Consider the following 22,863-nt stretch of genomic DNA (forward strand, 5'->3'; position numbering starts at 1 on the left):
TAGCCACGAAGAGACCCTTCTCAAAGCTTACAAGACTTTTATATTACTAAAGTCTTGTTTAACCCTGGCTTTGTCATTCCCTTTTCAATGGGTATTCAAGCAACAACAAAATTACTGGATTCTTTTGTTATAGATGATTTCCAGGGTCTTTTCCTGGTTCCTCACTTCCCTCAAAGGACAGTCATGTTGTTCTTCAACCAAATGGCAGAAAAAAAAGAATCACAAGCCTCTCCCCCTGCCCCCAACCTTAAGCTCATGCTGAAAGGATGCAAACAGTCTACTGTGTTTAAAGGCTTTGCTATAGACATTTTCGTACCCAAGCTGGGGTAGATCAGTTGTTCAAACTTTCGTGCCAAGGACCTCATTAACTACAGAGAAGACATAAGCCAAATTTTGATACTTGCACTGCCTGAATTCAACTTCAGCTTTCTAAACAGGACACTGACTGACTGAACCTGCCAGGGGCTTCAAGTTACAGAATCTAATTTTGAAAGAATAGCCATTGATGTGTTATTTTAAATAGCAGACTATTCAATAAATTAAGACTTTACTAGCCCTTTAAATAAACAAAAGTGCTTTCCTTTATTTTACAGTTTTCTAATTCCTCCAACATAGGTTTTCTTTTTAGCATTTAGGTATTTTAGCAATATCTGGTGTTTCCACTGGCTTCTGTGTTTTATATATTTTACTCCTGTGCCCAGTAGGAGTAACAGTGTGCTACTTGTTTAATTTGTCTGTACAGTCCTTTTTAATAAATGTTTGTTTCATGTCATGCTTTCCTCCTGGAGACTGTTTTCACATCTGTTACTTGCTTCTGCTACTGAGAAACAGCCATGTCCTGAAAGGTAAAACCCAGCTCTCTAATTTAACAGGATGCAATTAGCCATAATTATAGAAACGTTATGGACATAAATATGAGCAAAGAAATACCTGTTCTAATGAGCTTTAGAAAATAGAAAGGAAAAGGAGATAGCAGGACAGGTTTTAACCTAGGCAAACTTCTAAGTCGCATTTCTGGAACGCAAACCACTGTGTGCTTAAGCTCCAAGATTTCTGCATCTGTGTAAGAGTCATAGAAACAGTGTCTTAATTCCCCAAACAAGGTACTTCTGAAACAAGCCTATCCTCTGCTACCACTGGCTACTAACACTGGAACTGGAGAGTTTCTGTGCATAAAAATGCCTAATTTGGCCTTGCAGGTGTCCAGTTATGAAACTCAAACAGACCCAGAAAAATAACAAGGAAATCGCGTCCCTCTGCTGCGGTTCAACCACTGAAAGCTCTGACTGGGGGGGTTTACTTCAGTTTTGGACTGATTCGCAGAGCTTCAGCTGGAACTAGTTCCCAGTCAATTTAAGGTAATTCCAAACAAACCAGTCTTAGGTGGGAATAAAAGTCTCGCTCAGACAGATTTGAGTTTAAAGAAAAGAGTCATATCCAACACCTTCTGTCAGGTGCTAGATTGTCAAGAGGCCAAAACCCATATTTTTTCACAGTTCTTTACTACTGAGGAACCTCCTGGTTTGTTTTGCTTTCTAAAGTTAAACTGAATGCAGCAAGAGACACGATTCCCTCTCTGATTTAAGGTAGGGGATGGCTGTCTTCTAGAGTCCTGCTTTGCCATTAGGAGATTGTATCTTCTGCTACTGCTTGCTGGAAGTTCCATCTCTTAACAAAGCAGTGACTGAGGAGCTTATGGGAGTGTTCCCTAACCCAGCTCTGTCAGGAAAGCCCACATACGATGTACGCCACCAGCAAAGGTGGTAACCTACTGCATGGTAATGAAAAGAGTTCTGAGAAATAACCTAATCCATTCTCATACCTGGATTCAGAGAAGAATGTCTGTCCCAGACCTCACAGAGCTCAGAACCTGTGCTTGGTTAAATACAAGCATGATTTTTTTCCATAGGTACTGTCTTCAAACACACATAAGCCATCAAACCTGATGACTGCCCTAATCTTCCTTTGTACTATAAGAGACATTCCAAGATGAAAGAAATAGTTTGGCTTCTGTTCATTTTGTTTACTGCCATCTGAATTGTTCAAACTCTGAAACATCCTGCACTGATCTCTGTTCATCCAGCTGCTCTTTCCAGTTCCTTAATCCTAACCCCAGCTGTAACATTACCTGTAACATTAGTCACAAAACCAATGCACTGACTCACACCTTCCTAAGAACTAACCCTGAAATATTCCCTGTAACTGACATCAGCTTCCATCATATTTTCCTGAGCTTAGCAAGATCCTGCAGTAATATGAGCTCCCAAACCCATGATCTTCCTAACTCTAAGATTTAAGCTTAGCATTAATAATCACCTAATACAAGCGAAACATACCTTTCTTTACTCCAGTTGTAACAGAAATCTTGAGAAGACCAAGCAGGCTGATGAGATTCTGTTCTGGAGTCTTCATTACAAATCAAAGCAGAACAAGACTGAGGACGGCACTGTGCATCAGGAGACGGCTATATGGACCAAACTAGAAAACCAACTGCCACAACTACCTACACTGAAGTGAGTGGTGTGGCTAAAACTCAAAATGCCAGACACCAACGTCCAGACTTTCTTTCCTCACAGCAGACATTCATATGTCACTGATATAATTCAATATATTTTCATAAACAGGTGGTTTTGAGGCTTTTGCTGAGCTTCCTGCTCTCAGCTTTCTACTCATCATAGATTCCCTGCCTATAAGGGAATCCCTGCCTATAAGGGAATCATGACATCAGTCTCTCCAGAGACAAGAGCAGAAGTTTCCAAAAGCAAGCAGGTTACATTGCAAAGGACACAGAAAATTGAGAACTATGTGCAAATTAAAAGAAAACCCACCTTTTCAGTGGACCAAAACCCATCTGTCTCCTCAGGTATTTTAGTACCTACTTCACTCTATGTACCAGAGAGGGGGTGGGAGAGGAACCAGCATACAACGTAACTTCAGGGCCACTTGTAGATCCTTATACCTAGAAAAAACAAACAAACAAAAAGCAAAATTCAGATTTCGTTAAAAACTATGACTATTTTGCTGAGACGCTGAAAAAATACTGGGCAGTAAGGGACAGCCGGTGCTGCAGGGTACCATAAGGGGAGCATAAGACAATGTACATTCAGGGCTGTATTAAAAGTTAGAATCATAGAATCGTGTAGGTTGGAAGGGACCTTCCAGATCATCAGGTCCAACCGTTAACCTAACACTGACAAAAACCATTGCTAAACCATGTCCCTCAGCACCACATCTACCCATCTTTTAAATACCTTCAGGTATGCGATTCCATCACTTGCCGGGGCAGCCTATTCCAATGCTTAATAACCCTTTCAGTGTAAAAATTTTTCCTAATAACCAGTCTAAACCTCCCCTGGTGCAACTTGAGGCCGTTTCCTCTTGTCCTGTCGCCTGTCACTTGGGAGAAGAGATTGACACCTACCTCACTATAACCTCCTTTCAGGGAGTTGTAGAGAGCGAGAAGGTCTCCCCTCAGCCTCCTTTTCTCCAGGCTGAACAACCCCAGCTCCCTCAGCTGCTCCTCACAAGACTTGTGCTCCAGACCCTTCACCAGCTCCGTTGCCCTTCTCTGGACCCGCTCCAGCACCTCAGTGTTTTTCTTGTCGTGAGGAACCCAAAACTGGACACAGCACTCGTGCACTGGACACTCACCAGTGCCCAGTACGGGTGGACGGTCACTGCCCTGGCCCTACGCTCCCTGTGTTTTGAACCTCACTGGTAGAGCTCACTGAATTAGGATAGGCCTGACAGGACAAGAGGTAACGGCTTCAAACGGGAAGAGAGCAGATTTAGATTAGATATTAGAAGGAATTCTTTACCCTGAGGGCGGTGAGACACTGGAACAGGTTGCCCAGAGAAGCTGTGGATGCCCCATCCCTGGAGGGGTTCAAGGCCAGGTTGGATGGGGCTTTGAGCAACCTGGTCTGGTGGAAGGGGACCCTGCCCAGGGCAGGGGGGTTGGAACTGGACGATCTTTAAGGTCCCATCCAACCCAAACGACTCCATGACAGAATAGTTCCCGCCGCCGGAGTGCGCATGCGCAGTGCAGCCGCCGTCCCCCGCCGCGGAGGCCTGGCGCATGCGCAGTACAGGGTGCCGCGCCCCGAGCGCCGTCTGTGCCCCGGCGGCGGGGACGGCAGCCGTCCTTTCTCGCCGGCCGTTCCCGGTGTTTACAAACCAACCTTAGCTCTCATCGTTAACCCCTGCCGTCACGGGAAGCGTTTCCCCTAGCTGCCGACCCGCCGCGGTACCGGGCGGCGCTCACCGGGGCCTGCAGGCCGCAACGGCGGGCCGGGAGGGCCTGAGGGCGCCGCTTCCCGCCGCCGCCCCCTCCACTTCTGGGCCCGTCAAGCGTCGGGAGTCTGAGAGGACAAAACTCAGGGAGCGGATAGAGAGCCAAAACCAAACCAACTTCTTTTTCCTGTGAGGTGTAACCTCGAGTGGGAACGGTCCCACGCCTCCCTAGAGGGGGGGGCAATCCATCGGCCCTGGCTGGGATCTTGAGGGAAGCAAAATAAAACTAACCAAATAGCAGGCTTGGACTGCAGGAGAGCTCGTTTGGGCTCTGACTGGGATGTGCTTGGCAGGATACTCTGGGAAATGGCACTGGAAAGTCAGCTGCCAGCTGATCGCCAAGGAGCTCTCACGGAGCCTAGGGACAGTGAGGGACAACCCCCCAACAAAGATCAAGGTAAAGAGCACTTGAACTCAAAAACAATAATAAAACCAACAGAACAAAGACACTGTTCAAAAACTAATTAAAGAAAAATACTATTTACAGCACTTTTAAGAAAAAAAAAAGCGAGCATTTTACTTCAAAGTTCTACTGTTACGGGTTTTGCTAATATCAATGCAGAAAGATTGAAAAGAAATCTGACAAAAACAAGCTGGTTAAGGGGCTTCCAGGTCTGACAGCAATTTACTGTTGCTAATCAATATTGGCTGTTCACTGGAAGAGAAGTGCCTCTTTCTCAACTCCCCCAATAACACGGTCAAGCTAATGAGTTATCAGGAATGTCACAACCTCCACTAATGTAGGCAGCTCATTTTCATCTACTTGAGCGTGTAAAGATCTACATTAGAACCAAGGAGCTGAAACAAGTGTTAACTGTGCTGTTGGTTCCTTCACTCAGGTGACAGGCTTCACATAACAGAACGCAGATGATGATGATGGATGTGATGGGGGATACTCTGAAATGCAACAGCAAGAACATTTAAAGGATTAGTTCAAGAACAAGGTATTTTGTTCCATGTCAATCTAATGAAATTTCTGCAATTAAGTTCAGCATGTAAGAAGGACAGGCTTGCATATTTTTCAGTTCTCTTCTCAGCATGTTAACCTTTTTCCCCTCTGGGAAGGAACCAGACTCCTCCCACTAAGCCAGCAAAACCACTCTATTTTGTGAAGAACCTCAGCGCTGGGCACGCAACAGCATCACACAAAGCAAAAGAATACAGACCGTGTCCAAAAATTGCAGGCACCAACACTTTGTAGCATCCATTTAATTTCTACTCCAAACAGCTCTGGCTTTGGAATTCTTTATTTGGTTTGAAGTACGCTGAACACAGATCCTATGTCAAAGTTCTTCCAGGTCTCTTCCCAAGCTTCCCTCCCACCTGCCTGGGTGGATAATCAGTAATCCAGAACATTACTAGATAAAAGACCACGGTCAACTGAAGCTACTAAAAGGCGGCAGAAGTTGGCAGCATCAGATATGACTGCAAGGACACACTTTTCCCCTTTAACCCTCCCATTCTAGGCTCCTGGAATACATGTAAAGCAGTAAGACTTCTGTCAAAATATAGGGGAAGGAGAAACAACACATTCCTTAGGTGTGTGCCTTCCAGAACTGACGTCTCTTCAGGTGCTGCCCAACCCCACCACTGAGCTACAACTGCACTGCATCACGTAGCACCTGGAGAGATACCACTGCTTTCCATCAACCTGGGGCAGATAAAGCCCTTATCCCGCAGAAGAGCTCTTTGCTGCATGGGGCAAGAGAAGAGGCACAGCTAGTATTTTCACTGTAAGGCAGTGCAGGGCCACTCTTCAGCCAGAAGTAGGTCTCGTAGAGGTTTTTTTCCATGTCTCTTTTCTGAAGGGTCTGCGTTTCTGCCTTCACTCTAAAGCTGCTAGTTCCTCCAGGAGCTGCTCTTTCTCCTGCTGCAGCTCCTGCACCCGCTGTTTGTTCTGCTCTAGTCTGTCCTCCAGCCACTGAAGGAGCGGCCCACTGATGGCAGACATCTGGCTGCAGAGGTTCTTTGTGAACACTGGAAAGAGGAAGAACATTTCATGCCAGTGCAAACACACAAAAGACTCGATGTGCTACAACCCCAAAGACGAGCATTAGAGACAGCCAAGAAAACCCTCCAGCATCCTGGCCAAGACAACCAGACACCCCCACAGGAAAGTCAGAATCAGCAGTTTGCTAAACAGGGCAACAAGCAATTTCAATCTGAGCTTTAGATACCCAGGGGAGGGATGACAGATCTACAGCAAAAATCTGGAAGTCTGCATGTAAGTCAGTCATCATTGATGCTAATTAATTTCTAAATTCAGAAGCAAAGAATGCCTCATTTATTGAGCACATGAGAATGGACAACGGGGTATTTATCTTGGAACAGAAGTGTGTTTAGGATTCACCCTGTCTCACTGGCAAAAGCAAAATTGTCACATACATGTAACATACAGGAAGTACCAGGAGATGCATGTGTATAGATCAGCCAGATGCTACTTCAAGACTCACCAAATCCAAAATCCCCTTACTGTTCTAACAACAATAACCCCCAAACCAACCAAAAAACCCCAATGTCTATTGTAATTGTAACCAATTGTACAAAGCCTGAAGGATACAACAGATTCATAAACCGCAGGATTAGGTTATTTTACAGGCCTTGGTGTGTTCCTTTAAAGTGTTTAGTTACAATTCTGATCCTCCACTAGACTTTACGTAACAAGGTAACAGTCCCAGGGCAATCTTTGGGTTACACAGTGTTTATGATTGGATATGAACTGTATGGCAAAGAAAAAGACAAAAGTTTGTGCTTTTATACTTATTTGCAAACGCCTTTTATGGCAAAGAGAGAACTGTTACACAGCTGTGGTCTACTCTTCCCCCAAAATTAGAGCCAAACCAACCCCTGCTCCAGGCTCTACTGTTTTGACTCTGGGAGCACCACCCTGGATTTGTGCATGCGAAAAAAGAATCCTTACCTGAGCCATTATGAATCTTGGTTACGGAGTCTAGATGGGTGAGACTAAGAGAACGAACAGAATGCAGGTTAGTGACAAGACAGCAGTGAATTGTGTATTAGGCAAACCCAGGCTATAGAACCAGCTACCTACAAGTCCCTGACGCTGCAGGTACATCTGAACCTCTTCACTTGTTGAAGCTTTGTACATTCATAAGGATAACAAAGAGCTTACAGCACAAAAACATGTGTTGAGCACCAGAGGCAGAAAAAGAAAAAAAGCTGAAACTTAATCTCATTTTTCAGACTTCTCAGCACTCTTGCCCTGGTTAAACACTAATTACTGTCATACGCAGACACATCGCTGAAGTGCCATTGCCACTATCAGCTCACACACGTTCTAGCTCTTTTTTTTTTTGTTGCAGGAAAGAAGTGTATATGCTTAATTCTTGTGTGCAAAGCTGAGAGAACTCAGACTCCTTAGTGCGAAGGTATTCAATCAGTTCTCCTACAAAGGCACATGAGCTGCTAATGCTTCTTATTTTCTATACCCCTGCTAAGGTTATGGTACTTTAAGTACTGCTAACGTGTTCTACTGTTGCTAACAGTCTTGGAGAGGGGTGCAGCCCCGCTGTTGTTACCTGTGAATTCTCCTGTAGGCATCTTGCTCTTCTTGGCAAAGGATCTTGGGCAGCTCTACAGCTGATTCCAGACACACTTTCCCAATGGTTTCGTGGGGGACAACATGAATAGGAATTTCAATCCTTTCATATCTAAAAAGGCATCAGACACAATTAACTTCAAAGCAGCAGAGAAAGAAAAAGGACTTCTACAAACCTGCAACAGCCTGTCCAACGCATGCCATTGCTGCAGATTTACTTTTGGGAACACATGCCTGAGCTGATGGGTAAACGGGAGCCTTTTATAGCCACACACTTGTCTTAAATTTTAATGCTAAAGCAACTAGATGGCCTTTACTGACAATACGATGCACAATGTGTGTGCAGTTGGTGGGGACTCTACACCAGGCAAACTTGTAGCCTCGACCTCTACAGTTGAAAGCAAAAGGATGGGCCTTCTATACAACGGATTACAGCCCAAATTCGTACTCAGACTACAGAGTCCTACATCAAATCTTAAGCTACCGAATTTTCTAGTCTGAATTAATCAGTCCTAATCTTTAGATTCTCTTCAAGCACCCTGTATTAGCTCATTCAAGCACGTCTATAGTATTTGCTCCTCAAGATAAACCCAGAAGCCGCTTATTTGAGACAACCCAGAAAGGAGAGACAAGATGAAACACAGCCTGACGCTGGACATAATATTCTTCTGCTGTACTCACTCTGAGCTCTTCTGGGCCTGAATGGACTGGAAGCAGGTGTAGAGAATCCTGCCTGTCTAAGAGAGACAGAAGAAAGTCAGATTCCAAGAGCAAAAAAAATTATCTAAACCCACATATTCCTTTAGGAAGTAGAATATCCTTTCAAATAGCATTTTAACAGGTTGCAAAGGTACATGCTTTTTGATTGGTATGCTGGATGGAACTGTTTACAAGCAGATATTGACATATCCACTGACTATAAAAAGAGTCTTAAACGACAGATACCTGGAAAACCTAGACAAGAGACATCTCTATCGGCTTATCTCATGCTACAGCAGCATCTCCTAAAGAGGCCAGAGGGACAGAGGTGCCATGAGCTGTATTTGGACTGAAGAGCTGAAGGGCACTCACACATTCCAATGCACACACATATTGCAGCCACCTGATGCAGCCCCAGACCCCTGGTACCAGCCCAGCTCTGCTGGCTGGAGAGCAAGGCTGTGGGTCAGCACAGAGTAATTAATAACTCATTCTTCTGTCATTGGGATTACGATCCAAACATCACCATTCTAGTTGTGCTTTGACTGTGCTCCAAGCAGAGCTCAGCCCTTCTTACAGGCTGCATCCAAGGATTTCAGCTTTGCCCTGGGGCTGATGTTTCTCATGAGTACTTGGAGAATTTGTTGCCATTCTTAAGTTGCCTACCTTTGTGTTTTTGTCTTCAATGAAGCAGGAAAAGATAAGCCCTACAAAACCTTGGTCCATCATCTGATACATAGCTTGCGTGCGGACATCTGCAGACAGAGAAGTAAGAGAATGAGGATGGCATTGGTCACCTGAAGGAGCGGAAAAAGATTTGCCACCTTTTGAAGGATGGCTTGGAATTTGGTAACAAATGGCACAAGCTTTATTTTAAAGTACTTACCCCAGGGGACTAAGGTTTGTTTGTTTTTTTAAAAAAAGATCCAATTTAAAATGTAATTAAACAGCAAATCTTAAAAATACAGGATGGGTTAACAAAACAAGAACTGATCTTAGAATCAGCCTGGTGCCACAGATCACTATATAGGCATAATGCCCAACACTTAAAACATACTTGCATGCTTCTCTCAAAAAAGTTTTAATTTTTTCATTAACACTCACAAATGTCAAAAATCATCACAGCAGGCTTTTGGGCATCACAGATTCCCACAGCGTTTTTTGCTATTCCCCACCCTCAAGGTCTAGCTTTCCTGTCTGGAAGAACAGTAGTACTAGTACTAGCTGATCTGCGACTACCCAGTCTCGTGCAGTTTGAGCACCTGGAGGATACAGACAGGAATGGGGCTACACTGGCAGAGGTTCCTGAAGCCCACCCAGACAATCTTGTCCTACCAGAGGACATTTGAGAAACCAAACTTTGATAGTTGGGACGTACAGCTCTAAAAAAATCCAGTAAACTGAGTAATCACAGAATGATATGGGGTTGGAAGGGACCTCTGGAAATCATCTAGTCCAACCCTCCTGGCAAAGAAGGTCCACCCAGAGCAGGTTGCACAGGAACATGTCGAGGTGGGTTTTGAATGTCTCCAGAGACGGAGACTCCACCACCACCCTGGGCTGCCTGTCCCAGGGCTCTGCCACCCGCAAAGTGAAGAAGTTCCTCCTCATGTTTAGATGGAGCTTCTTATGTTCAAGTTTGTGCCCGTTTCCTCTTGTCCTGTCACTGGGCACCACTGAAAAAAGACTGGCCCCTTCCTCTTGACACCCACCCTTTAAGTATTTATAGGTGTTGATCAGATCCCCCCCTCAGTCTTCTCTTCTCCAGACTAAAAAGACCCAAGTCCCTCAGCCTTTCCTCGTAAGAGAGATGCTCCAGGCCCCTCATCATCTCTGTAGCCCTCTGCTGTACACAGTTATCCAACTGTGACTTTTCACATCGAACCCAACCCAAGACCGCTCTTACCGACGTGCGATGGCCAGACAGTTATATGAGGATGAGAGTGGTACCAGCCCACAACTCTCATGGGACGTCCCGTCATTTCAGCCAACCTGTGTGTGAGTCAAGGTGCTTTTGAAACCAACAGAGCAAACGGCAGAATTTTATTTTTATTTTTTTTTTTCCACTGAATTTCACTGAATTTTTAGAGTTGGAAGGGACCATAAAGATCATCTAGTCCAACTCCCCTGCCGAAGCAGGATTTTTTGTACAAGGAAACCCAGCAGATTTTTAAAAGAGTTTCTCATCGCTCAACAGAATTCCAGATCCCTTTCGAGGGGTGACAAGACACGCGGCAGGAAGCTGGTGGAAGCCCCTTCCCCAGCACTGACAGGATGCCGCTGCTGCAGAAGCAAACTGGCTTTTGTTTGCATGTGGCATTAAGTGACACGGCAGCAAGGTGTCCAAAACAGCATCCTTGAGCATCCGCAGGGAAAAGGACGCAGAGACTTGGAAACAGAGACTTGTCAACCTTTCATCTTCTACAAAGTTTCCCTGCAGAACTGCTAACCTCCCCAAAAAACAGGATTCAATTTTACTTGTGACCAAATACGAAGAAATTATAAAAAAAACTCAAACCACAGTTATAACACAATTCTACTGCAAACTGGAACCAAAGAAGAACGGCGACAGCCCTCCAAACCCAACGGCTGTAGGAGGGAAGCAGCGGGCAACTTCAAGAACAAATTTAAAACATAATTTAAACCACCTCACTGGCAGGTTTGGTGCTGCCCCTGCCAAAGGATATCTCCGCTTCAGTAGAAGCGGCTGAAAGCTGCTCTGGCGAAATTTCCACGCGGTCTTTTCTCTTATCGGAGCGGCGCAGGATGATGACAGAATGGATATGAACGATTCGGCTGGTATCAACCTAGCGACACAGAAAGAAAACCCCATCATTTTCTCTGCTAAAGGCACAACCACCCTCAGGGAAAGGGCCGGCTCCTGTCGCTCCAGCAGGAGACGGTACAGAGTGCGGCCGGGCTGGAAGCTTTCCTCGCTCCCAGCTTTGTGCGAGTCAGGGCCGGAGAGGGAAGGCTGGAGCGGAACCGCCCCCACGCAGGCCCGCACAACGCTCCCCGCCGCGGAGACCGAGCCCCGCTCAGACGGTAAGAGCCCGCAGCCCGCCCTCCCACGGCCCGCAGCGGCGAAAGCCACTCGCCCCGCCCGGGCAGCACCGCCTCCCGCCGTCTCCCCGCGGCAGCCCCACCCGGCCCCGGTACCTCGCCGATGCAGAGCCCCATGACCTCCTCCTTCTCGGTGCTCAGCGCGTGGTTGAGGCACACCAGGAAGGCGTCGGCCTCCAGGTGTACCGCCTGCACCGCCATCTTGCCGCCACCCACCCGTCTTCCCCCCCGCCGTCCCGGAAGTCGGTAGGGACAAGCCCCACTTTCCCCGCCCACTCTCGCCAGCGAAGCCAATCCCAACGGGGCTCCCCGCCCTTCCAGCCAATCGGCGCGGCCAAGGTGGCGCCTGGCTTCCGGAGAGACGAGCGGTGCCTCCCGGCGGAAACGCCCGTGTCGCCCACGCGAGCGGCGGCCCCGGGGTTCCGCCGGGGCGGGACGGGGCGGTGCGGGCGGCGGAACGGAGGGGGACGGGCGGAGCGGGGCGGCCCGACCCGGCTCGGGGCGGGGCTCCGCTGCGGGCCCGGCCATTGGGGCCTGCGAGCAGCCCGGGAGGGGGGAGGCGGCGGGGTCAGAGGGGAGGGCGGGGGAAGGCTTTGCTCGGTGCACACGGCGGTGGCTGTCACCTGGCGCGGGGCTGCAGGTAGGTCACGGGCGGGCGGCCCCATGGGCCCGGCCCAGCGCCTCCCGCTCCGCCTGGCGCCGTCTCACGCCGAGGGGCGGCCGCCGAGCCCCGCAGGCCCGGCCCGGGTGGGAGGCGGTTGCTATAGAGACGTGCTGCGCCCTCTTCCCGCCGCGGCGGCCGGGCCTTCCCCGCCGCCTCCCCGCACCGGTCCCGCACCCCCTCCCCAGCCAGCCCTCCCTGCTCCCCCCGGACGCACCGCCTCCCCGCACCCCCTCCTTAGCCGGCCCTTCACTGGGCCTGGCTCCCTCAGCCCTTTCCTCGACCTCCCCTCCCTTCCCCGGGGCTCCCCGCACACTTTGTCCATATGTTTTTGTTTTTTGTTTTTTGTTTTTTTTTTCTTTTTGTCTTCCTGTTTCTTTAGATCCTACCAAAGCTAGACCTTCCCTCCCCAAACTGCTGGACAGCCCCGGCTGGTCGGTGAGCATCTGCTACCCCTCAGTAGGTCGGGTAGAGCGGAGTGTGGAGTCACGGAGGTGCTTGCTCAGGGCGAGTGCTCCAGGCAGAGTAGAGTCCAAACCCCCAAGAAGAAGCTTTAGAGTGAGTCAACATGCTCTTACATCAGCAGACAGCTCGTCTGATCCCTGACTTGTTGCAAGATGCAGGCTGGGTTTTTCAGGAAAGCTCAGCTGTCTTTTAGCTCCCTGAAATCTTGCACGCATGGAGGCGCGCAGGCAGCTGCACGCTCTCCACCAGAAGGCCTAATTGGCCAGCCTTGGTCCAGAAGCTGTGTTAGCAGAGCAGTGTGCCCTGTTCACTGAGCCACAGCATCAGGGTTTTTTTTGGTTTTTTTTTTCCCTTGGTTCCTAAGTGACAGCTGAACTCTTCTAACAATGTGACCCAGTCCCCTGATAAAATAGAAGGTAATAAAAGGGTGGAGTTTGTTCAGCATGCTGACCTCCAGCTCTGGGGTTGGTCCGAGCAGCAGCTGGAGCAATTCCTTTCACTGTTTTCATAAATATTTTAATGTACCCAATTTAAAAGCAAATAAATTGTCTTCGTCATAAGATGCAGTCCTCCTCCTGGCCATTTTCACATTTATTCATGTATTGTATGGCTCAGAAATCCATCCAGGTCCCAGAACAGCATTAAACTTCTAAGGCCTGATACTGAGATGGACAAATCCCTGCAAGTCTTGTTCCTGTCTGTGGAGATTGGGCTTTAAATCTCCCCAAATCAATACCTTAAGCAGCTCAGATCTCTGCAATTATGTTGATGGGAACATTAAAATCTGTGTCAAAGGGTGACGCTGCAATCCTGCACATTTAAACTGATTGTTTTTTTGGATGCAGTGGGTTTTTTTAATAGATTATAAAGCAAGCGATATAAGAAACAGGTTTTACAACTTGTTTTAAATATAAGTAAGCTTACTTCTCCTTTCACCCGTATCTTCCTTCAGGCTTTTTTATTGCTTTCTGATAAAATCTGCAAAAATAGGCATTGTATATGTTTTTCCCTTCTTATAGTCTCAGGTGCAAATGTCTAAGCGCATGCTTTTTCAGATCTCCTGTTTCTTTTGTATGTTTGAGTGCTGAAGACAGACCTGTCTTACTTCAAACCCAATTGACGGTTTTGCCTGACCTCAAGATTTTATTTGTGGTACTAACTGGGCACCTTCGTAACAGTCTTCGAGGCTGTTGGAAAGAGAGGCCAGACTGGGCCTTTGAACTTTGGCAACTGAACTCAGAGCTATGGAGTTCGGAGGAAGTTTGGGACGAATTAGTGGGGCAAAGGGTGAAAATTCATGTTTAACTGCTGCCCATTCTGCACAGTGTCCTCTGCATGAGACCTTGTTCTGTTGGTCCTGTACCTGCCATTACTGCCATGTCCATACACAATAAACACAAACATATGTGTTGTGCTTTAGTCCTCCTACCTGTAGTTCAGCAAGACTGAACCAGGTTAGTATTTGGATAGGAGACCTTCCCGGAGAGTTTACTTGCTATAGGAAATAGTGTTTATTTACCGAGTAATATTTCTCCAATACTGAAGTCAGTCTTGAGTCCTCTGCTTCTGGGGATGACAAGCTGTAGAAATTCCAGCTTCGAATGGGGTATAAAAGCAAGTTCTTGAGCATTTTTGGTCATGATGGAGCTTTTGGCAGTTTGCTGCAGAGTAGGAGAGTATCCTGGCCAAATTCCAACCTGGGTGATTACATTCAGCTGACTGAAAATGAGCAGCGGCGACTGCTGCATTTCGCTGTTGGGCAAAGTGATTTCCGCACACGGGCTTAATTTTTTTAAAGTGACTCGGGGTAAAGCAGAATGAAAAGGACTTACAGAAATGTCCCTTTAACCCTCATAGCTTATTCTTGAAGGCCTTGTGGGGCTTGTCAGTCTGCTTTCACATTCCTCTAAATGCCAGCGATCCAGCTGCTGGGGCATTGCTTGGAATGGCTGTACCACGTCACAGGATGGTCTTCAGAACAGTGGTGCTTTTTAGAATGCACGTACACATTCCCGCACATCAAGCAAGGAAACAAACAGAATGGGAGAAAAAGAAACAATAAAAGAACATTCAAAGTTTTCTTTGTCAGAAATGAAAATACTGTGACAGTGCTGTTCAGGCTGATCCGTGGTTGGTGTTTTGTTTTCAAAAAGGCTGAGTGATTCTTTGATTCAAAAAGGTAGAGAAGCACTGATGTAAGATATAGAAAGGCAACATGGAAGTGTATTTCCTGTTATATATGTATACCCCAATGTGTAACAACTTTTTTTTTCTCTCCCTGACTTTCCCTGCTTTATTTTGTACCCAGATTTTCTTGCTGCTGTCTGAAATATGCCTTATAGCTTTACAAGTTTTCAGAAGACCACTGTGTTTCACTGCGATAGGAATATTGCATCTGCTTCATAGCAGGAGGATGTTATATGTATTACAGCTTAATTCTGTTCTACTTTAAACCTAGATAAAGAATGAAGACTGTCTGTACCATTTTGATTACCTCTTCTAGGGTTCAAAGAGAGAATCATTTCCCCTGACCTTCATTTGCTAATGGCTCAGCTTGCTCTAACTGGTACTCAGATAAACTTGCTGTTAAACAAAAATTCTGGTAGGAAGAACCACCTCAATGTCCAAAATTCCTTTGCCCCTGCTGCTATCGGTGGCTCTCTGTAACCATCTAAAAGCCGAACTACGCAAGGTCACAAGAGCTGGTCACCAGAAGCTTGTATCTGAACGGACAATGCTGCCATCCCCTTGAGAGATGAGACGAAGGACCCTTCACAATGACAGCTCCGCAAGTTCCAAATATGAGAGTGGCGCATACGGAGTTTCATGCTTTGTCTCCAGACTGATCTTCGTTCTTGTTAAGCTAATTTCACCTCTTGTCACAAGTTTTGCTTTTGGGATTTAGACCATCCTTAGCCACGGAACTCCTCTGTAAACCACTTTTTTCTTTTTCTTTTTCTTTTTTTTTTTTTCCTCCCCCTATTTTACACCAAGACTGTTAATAGGACTGTTAGTGGAATAAGCAAAGCCAATACTCACAGGGTTTAACTTTGTACCAATAGCACCTTTTGCCCCAGAATGCCTTACAAACGCCATACAGCACGCACGTCCCAGCGTACAACTTCTCACGAAATCTCTGTTCACTTAGACACCACCTTAGTTTCCCGAGCTGACTTTTAGGGACGTTTCAGCACGTAGCATCTCACACCGTAAGTCAGACGCCACCCAGAGGTGCCTTTTCAGGTCTGAGAGCTTTCTCCGTCAATGTATTCAGAGCTAAAAGAGACCATGCGTGCGTCCTGCGGGCTGATGCCGACCACCTAACGGGAGCATCCTGCCGCCGCTGGGGGAATGGCAGAAGGAGGGCACGCAGGCGCTCCTCCTGTCCGACTCTGGGTGCGACGCGTAGGTGTTTACTGCGATGAGCACCGCAAAACGTGGCTCGTGGCTGCGGAAGAGGCAAGTGTCCTTTGGGGCTTCCCAGTGATTGTAGCTTTGCTGTTGCAGGTGCCTCTACTGCATTGCCTGTAACTCCCTGCTCTTTTTGTTACTTTTCCCCCCAGGAGGAAGGTATGCTGAGGGCTCGGATCCAAAGAGTTCAGGTTCCCCTGGGTGAGGCGCTGCGACCCAGCCAGCTCCCCCCATCCCGGCTGCCTCATATGTGGCAGCTGTCCCAGGGTGAGCAGTACAGGGATAGTAACTCTCGCGTTTGGGAGATAGAGCACCATCTCATGGTAAGGATGGTGGCAACAATAGACCATAGTCATGCCTGTTTGTGAAGTCATTTGAGATCCTTGAGGGACGGCAAAGGACTGTTATTTTGTTGAAGTCCATTAGCTCAGCCACAGTTAACTGTAGACGTATTGAACTTTTCCTTGTCGCTTACAGCTCGGTGGTGTTGAAGAACTGCTGCTTAAACTCGTGCCTGGTGATTAATCTGGTACGTGGAGACATTACCCCTGCTTTGTACTGTGCTCTGTTTATTCCCAGTCATTCTTTAATATGAATTTTTGTCTTTCAGGAGCAGTGGCTCTAGGAAGATGTCGTTGTATATTTTGTACAATAAATGATTCTCTCTCCACTGAAATGCAGCCACCTCTGAGGTGGAAGCAGTTAAACAACACACAGCAACATCACACAAGAGTTTAGGACAGGCAGTGAAGAGGAGTATTGTGTCCAAGTGAAACATCAGGGGGAGTTCTAGGTAGGCAGAATGTAATTGCCCCAAGTGGAGTTTGGCCAGGATGCTGGAACTGATGCCCTAGCGATATTGAAAAGTGCTGCGGGCTGGTGAATTGTCAGAAATTTGAAAGTCGGCACCTCCCTTGCTCTGGGCAGGGGCAGGAGCTGAACTGTGGCTCAGAGGGAGCTGAAGTCCCATCACCGCTTTCGGTAACGGCGGTGCTTTCCTGTAGAGGTCTCCCATCCAACTACTAGTACCACCAGTTATCGCTTGTCTTTTGATCTCTCACTGAAGATGACAGTTACGGGTGTCACAGCCACAGAAAGTCAAATTGAGTGTCTGAAATCTCGCTTTCTAGGGATTTGAGCAAGTTGGAGCTGTCCTCCAGGCTGGTTTTTGGGGGGGGTGCGGGATTTCTGAAAGATTTTCTCCTGAAACAAAGCAAAAAAGCCCTCCTTGTTGTCTTTATGGGACATACCCAACTAAGTTGTTTTCTTTGGTTGGTTTTTTAAATGCTTCCTCCAGCTGTAGTTATATGACTAACACCAAATCCTTGGTTGTGTAGAGGTCGCACAGAGGGCTTTTATGCAAATATATGCTTTAGTATAAGGTGTAGAGGCACAGAACTGTTAAAAAAATAGTCAGCCGTGTTAATTTGAATATTTGCTGGAATCTTGGTGCATCCAAGTGGAAAAGGACACATTTTGACCAGAGAAAAGAAAAATGCCGTCAAGCCTGGCAACATAAAACTTCCCGTATTCATTGTCCACATTATCACCCATTAGCCAGACACAGAGAATTCTTGCGTACGTTGGCAGGCACCTGCGAGCAGCAACAGATGTTTTCTGATCTATCTGTGACAGAGAGGGAAATTGAGAGCTCTTTAAAGCCTTGGCTTTAGGACAGTTGTCTTGCCACCCCCCTCCTCCCCGCCCTGCGCCCCCTGAAAAGCACGTTGTTTCTACAGTAACATTTTCCTATCATTTTAGTTCTCTGAACATGTCCCAGAAGGATCCCTGCCAGAAACAAGCCTGTGCAATACAGAAATGCTTGCAAGGTACCAAGTGTCATTTTTGTCTTTTTGGTGTCTTGACCTTTGGGTGGAACTTAATTCTTTATACTTAACCCTGTTCTCTTTTCACCTTGAAAAGGAAGAAAACAAGCACATTAGCATCACCTGGCTGCAAAGCAAACTAAGCTATGGTTTTGATAGAATTCCCTTGTGCTTGATTTGAAATGATGAGACACCATTAGTACAAAACAGAGCGTTTGTAACGGTAACGTTGTGCTGCTTTCAGAGTGTTCTCCGTGCTGGGAGCGAGATCCCATGTGTTGTCTTGGGACGCGGCTGTAGGCGGGGAGAGCTAGACGGTATAATAAGCTCTCTCACAGAGTGGGTGGTGGGTGGATCGTATGAGAAGGCTGCAGAGCTTCTAGCTCCAGGGGTGTTTTTAAGAGCAGGTCAGACAGATGTCTGTCAGGAAGGGGTTGAGGATCTGTGATCTGGCCTCGAGGTGTGAGATGCTCTCCCTCTGGAGACCTGTACAAGTTGTTTTGTATCAGCTTAGCTAAATATTTGTAGGGGCGAGGGAGATGATGTGATAAAATGTTTTGGGAGCCTGAGTTGAGGAGAGCAGGCTTGTTATTGCAGAGGACGTTATTTTTTAAAAACTTTGATTGCTTTTTGGAAAAGGATTTGCCTTATGGAAGGACTAAGAGAAAACACTCCTCTGTGCCAAGGCAGCTCAGCCCTATGGGGAAGAGTCCTTCCTAACTTACCTGGTGGAGCCCTTCCCCAGCACACTCTGAGCTTCTCCTGAGGATAACTCCTGGTGGATCCAGGGATGAGGAGGCTAGCAATGCCACAGCTAAAACCAGCCAGGCCAGTTCCACAGCAACCCGTTTCTGCCTTTAATTTATTTGCGGACTCCAAGCGGGTTAGCTAAAATACAGCAGGGAGGGCAGAGGGGGTCGTGCTGGGGAAGCAGAAGGTTGGCTTTGCAGGCTCCAGCGATCTGTGCAGGTAACACAACAGCCTCTGTGGCTGAGGAGGGGCATGGGAGGAAAAGCAGGTGGGAAAAATTAGGGGGAAGCAATAGTCATTTATTGGTAGATGTCTCTCTTTCCCAGGATTGGTTTTTGTAAGCTGCCTTCAGCTCAGACAACCCCCTCTACATGTCCCCAACGTTTGTCTGGACACTTGTACTGTCCTCATGGTTTGGAGCATTCTTCCATGAAGGGCTGCCTTCTCTCCCCATAGTAACTGCACTTAAAAGCTAATATTTGACCCTGGTTTGGTTCCACTTGTGACAATGTTAATTTTTTAACTTTCATGGAGGTTGTTCCAAGTGGTTTACCTGTGGAGGTTTGTGGCTGGATTTGATCTGAATGGTTCAGTGTTAGCGAGGAAGCTCTGACTGCCCCGTGCACCCTCCTCTGCCCACCGCTTCCCTAGCTCTGGTTTTGGAGTGCTGCTGTTGTTCGTGTGTTGTCCTGCTGTGGAGTTGCACAGATGAAGCAGCTGAGCTGACAGACAGCAAAAACAATTTTTCCCTCTAAGAATTAATGCAATAGAGGACGCTTACGGAGCCTTAACTGACAAATACACAGGGACAGTGACCACAGTGACACAGTGGAGAAGATGGAGGGCAGAAGGGACCTTTGGGAGATGCTGGCTTTTCAGAGGCTGGTCTTGGAGAGGGTCATTGATTCCAAAAGATCTTGCCTGCTTCCTCTGTGAGACCGAATGCTCACTGTAGATCTCTTTTGTGTTTTGCTATCCATTGTATCACTAACCGCTGTGCTTTTCAGGAGTGCGCCCCTGACAGATAGCAGAGTGTGCCTGGATGTAGCTCTAGTTCAAGAAACAAACCTGCACAGGCAGAGGAACAGTCAGGAGAGCCCTGGAGCCCTCCTCATCAGCAGGGCATGGCAGAGAGAGGTTAGCTCTCCTCTCCGAGGGCCTGCCAGGCCTCCTCAGCTTGCAAAAAGCAGTAACATCGCCATAACCTTTTGCTCAGGGGTGACCTCTGTGCTTGTGTTAAGAGGTCACTCGCCAGCCCAGTTAGGCAACTCACAACCCAGTGATCAGAGTGGGGCTGGCTTGCTCGTTAACCGGAGGGCGTTCGCTGCTGTTTTCTGGGCTCTCCAGCGTGTGCTGTGCCTTTCTCACATTGGGTTGCTGCTGCTGCTTCTTTTAGTCTTTTAAAAAAATCGGTGGCAGGTGCAGCTGTGTAGTGGTTGTGAGGCTCATCCGAGGCAGTGCGGGTGGCTCTGCACGCCCTGCGCTTCCCTGCAGGCAGGCGGGTAGTTATTAATTCAGGCCACAGACTCAGTCTGCTCACGTACCCGGCAGGGCTTCTCTCCCAGAGCCTGGTGGCCAGCCCTGCAAAGCACCGTGGGCTTTGTCACCTCAGCCGGCGGTGGCAGCCAGCAAAGCGCCAGGGTGGAAGGGCTGCTGGATGAATCACCCGCGTCCCGCAGTGCCTGAACCTGCCGGTGCGGTGAGATCTCTCCCAGCCTGCCACAAAGGCAACGTGGAGAAAGCACAGAGGTGGGCATAGCCGTGCCAGGCACAAAGACACGAGTCTGCTCATCCCAGCTCAGATGAAGAGCTTGTTTAGCCCCGTGTCCCAGCTCCGCAGTGTCCAAGAGGAGAAGCCTAGGAAGGAAAGCAAGAGGAGGTGACGCTAGTTGTGTGGCTAAGGGACCTCCTGAGCTGGAGGCGAGACCTTTGTGTGGAAGGTGGTCGTGTCGCTGGCTCTGCGCAGTTGGGTTCAGCTGCTGGCGGAGCGCTCCTGCTTGCTCCGGTCACGCTGCAAAGCTGCAGCCTGCCCACAGCAGGCCCCCAGCAGGAGGTTGGCTCCAGTCAAACTCCTCACCCCTTCCTCTGACAAACCTCCTGCTGCCAAAGGGTGTCCCTGCTCACACCACGTCCTCTTTGGATGCTCTTACATTCACACTCGGCTGTGACCCTTATAGTCACACGGCAGCTGGGTTGAAAGTCTTGGATGACAAGATCCAGCTTAAAAGCACCCGGGCTAAAGAAAGTAAGGATTGAAGGGCAGCGATAAGGGAAAGCTCGTTCTTACTGTAGTGAGATGTGACAGCTACAGAACTGGGGGACCGAGGACGCTCCCACCCACGACGGCGAGGCTGCCTCTGCGTGGCTTTAGATAGCGGAAACTAAAGAGAGGTTGTCGTAGAGCCGAGAAAGCGATGAAATGCTTGTAAGCAGCTCTTGCTTTTCAGAGCAACGCGCTTAGGGCTGGGTTAGACGCGTCCCCTCCGGGGACAAAAGCTGTTTCCCTCTGCAGACTTAGCGTCTCCTTCTTATTTTCCAGTGAACAACTACGTGGAGTCTAAGTGTGAAAGCGTGCTGCGGGAGATGCGGAAGTGCTGCGCCCGGTACCCCAAGGGCAGATCCGTCTGTTGTTCAGGGTTTGAGAAAGAAGAAAGGGAGAGAGAAAAGCTTAAGGCGACTTCAGAAGGAATTCCCCCATCACCTCAGTAACACAATGCGGCTCCAGCAGGTACCGGAGCGTGGACTCACCTGCAGAGCTCGTCTGTGTTTTTTCAAGCCTTCTTTAGACTTTCAGGAAAGCCAGATCGCTCCTAAGACCACACCATCCGGCACACCAAAAAAATCTAACGCAGTACCAACAGATGGTTAACAGACTTTTGTTTTCTGTACCAAAACGTCATCTCTGCATTGTCTTTGCATCGCACCTGTGTCTGTGAAAAGTCAACTCGATGTTTTTAGAATGCTTACCTTACTCTAATCCATCCTTGCTCCCAAAATGGAGAACTGGAACCGAGTTATTCTGGCCTGCGGAGCGGGAGGTACGGGAAACGAGCTCAGAAGAGTGAGTGAGTTTAAGCGTTACACACGAAACAAGCCCATTTTTGACACAGCAAAGGTATTGCTGCCACCACGCAGTAGTTCCAGACAACATTTGCCTGTCCAGTGGTCCAAGCTCAAGAACGGGAATCGGGTCTGGGGGTTGTTCCTAGGTCTTGCATAGATCACGAGTGACCACAAGTCACTTTGCCCAAGTGCCTCACTTTCCCACTGGACAGATTTTTTGGTTACTTTCTATTTGAATTGCCTACACGCTGCTATTTGCATGACAAAGATGTTACAGGAACATTTCAGGGATTGCTACAGGAATAGGATTTATTTTTAAAAAGAAGAAGAAAAAAAAAAAAAAAGCAATATTCATTTGAGAGATCTGACTGTTGATATAAAATTTATAAATTTATGTATAATTGAACACCTTTTAAGCAATATGTTACGAACCCAGCGCAGTTCAACCCGCTGGCACCCAGAGGCCTGACACAAAGCCCTGGGCTAGATCCAAGAACGGATTTAGGTGCTGCTTACTGAACAAGCAGTCGTAGGCTTTCAACAAAGCATTTCAGACTCACTCACAAACCGGCTGTGTCTGGACCCCAAGGGAGAGATGGCTTTTCAGAAGTTCTCGCTCGCGCAGCAGCAATTTTCCTGTGACCTGTAGGAAGAGCTCAGTAGACAGGTTCCTGCATCACCCCTCAGAGCTGCCTAAGTCTCTCCATCCCCTGTAGCAGGAGTCCAGGCACCTCAGCGGGTGCCGAGGCCCTCTCATGGCCTTGGCACCTTAAATACCAGACTTCAAACCCACCCGGCTCCTAACTCTGTCATTAGATCTAGCCGTAAAGGACTTTTGTGCTGTGATCAACTTACTTATAAAATACAGCTTCTATAAACAGACCACTGTAGTCTAGGCACAATAGTTGAGTGTTATTGAAGCCTAGAAAAGCAAACCATCTGTATTCACCGCTCTGAAATACCGTGATACAAAATAAATGACTGGAACAAACTGTCGGCTGGGTTTGGTTGTTTATTGAGAATACAACGTAGCTGCAGGCGGGCAGCTTGCCTGCCATTCACAGCGATATCAT

The 22,863-nt window shown here is 47.7% G+C and overlaps 3 protein-coding genes across 4 annotated transcripts; 2 read left to right on the forward strand and 1 right to left on the reverse strand.

The window, feature by feature from the left end:
• Window positions 1–5,380: 5,380 nt before the first annotated feature.
• On the reverse strand, window positions 5,381–11,815 carry BRCC3 (BRCA1/BRCA2-containing complex subunit 3). The gene is made up of 8 exons (XM_074147504.1): window positions 11,711–11,815; window positions 11,239–11,358; window positions 10,458–10,545; window positions 9,218–9,306; window positions 8,534–8,589; window positions 7,833–7,964; window positions 7,214–7,257; window positions 5,381–6,270 (listed from the first exon to the last, which is right to left on the reverse strand). The coding sequence occupies exons 1-8, from the start codon at window positions 11,813–11,815 to the stop codon at window positions 6,119–6,121; spliced, it is 786 nt and encodes a 261-aa protein (XP_074003605.1). The 3' UTR covers window positions 5,381–6,118.
• Window positions 11,816–12,191: 376 nt separating this feature from the next.
• On the forward strand, window positions 12,192–22,775 carry CMC4 (C-X9-C motif containing 4). Of its 2 annotated transcripts, XM_074147614.1 has the most exons (4): window positions 12,223–12,254; window positions 12,658–12,713; window positions 17,913–17,980; window positions 21,267–22,107. In XM_074147614.1, the coding sequence occupies exons 3-4, from the start codon at window positions 17,923–17,925 to the stop codon at window positions 21,434–21,436; spliced, it is 228 nt and encodes a 75-aa protein (XP_074003715.1). In that variant the 5' UTR covers window positions 12,223–12,254; window positions 12,658–12,713; window positions 17,913–17,922; the 3' UTR covers window positions 21,437–22,107. The 2 variants fall into 2 exon arrangements, with proteins under 2 accessions (XP_074003713.1, XP_074003715.1); XM_074147612.1 differs by lacking the exon at window positions 12,658–12,713 and having other exon boundaries at window positions 12,192–12,254; window positions 21,267–22,775.
• Window positions 16,092–22,775, forward strand: MTCP1 (mature T cell proliferation 1). Its single transcript, XM_074147611.1, has 6 exons — window positions 16,092–16,199; window positions 16,304–16,474; window positions 16,629–16,680; window positions 16,762–16,944; window positions 17,913–17,980; window positions 21,267–22,775. The coding sequence occupies exons 1-3, from the start codon at window positions 16,092–16,094 to the stop codon at window positions 16,674–16,676; spliced, it is 327 nt and encodes a 108-aa protein (XP_074003712.1). The 3' UTR covers window positions 16,677–16,680; window positions 16,762–16,944; window positions 17,913–17,980; window positions 21,267–22,775.
• Window positions 22,776–22,863: the final 88 nt, after the last annotated feature.

This window comes from Numenius arquata, chromosome 5, assembly GCF_964106895.1.
Source record: "Numenius arquata chromosome 5, bNumArq3.hap1.1, whole genome shotgun sequence".
NCBI classification, from domain to species: Eukaryota; Metazoa; Chordata; class Aves; order Charadriiformes; family Scolopacidae; genus Numenius; species Numenius arquata.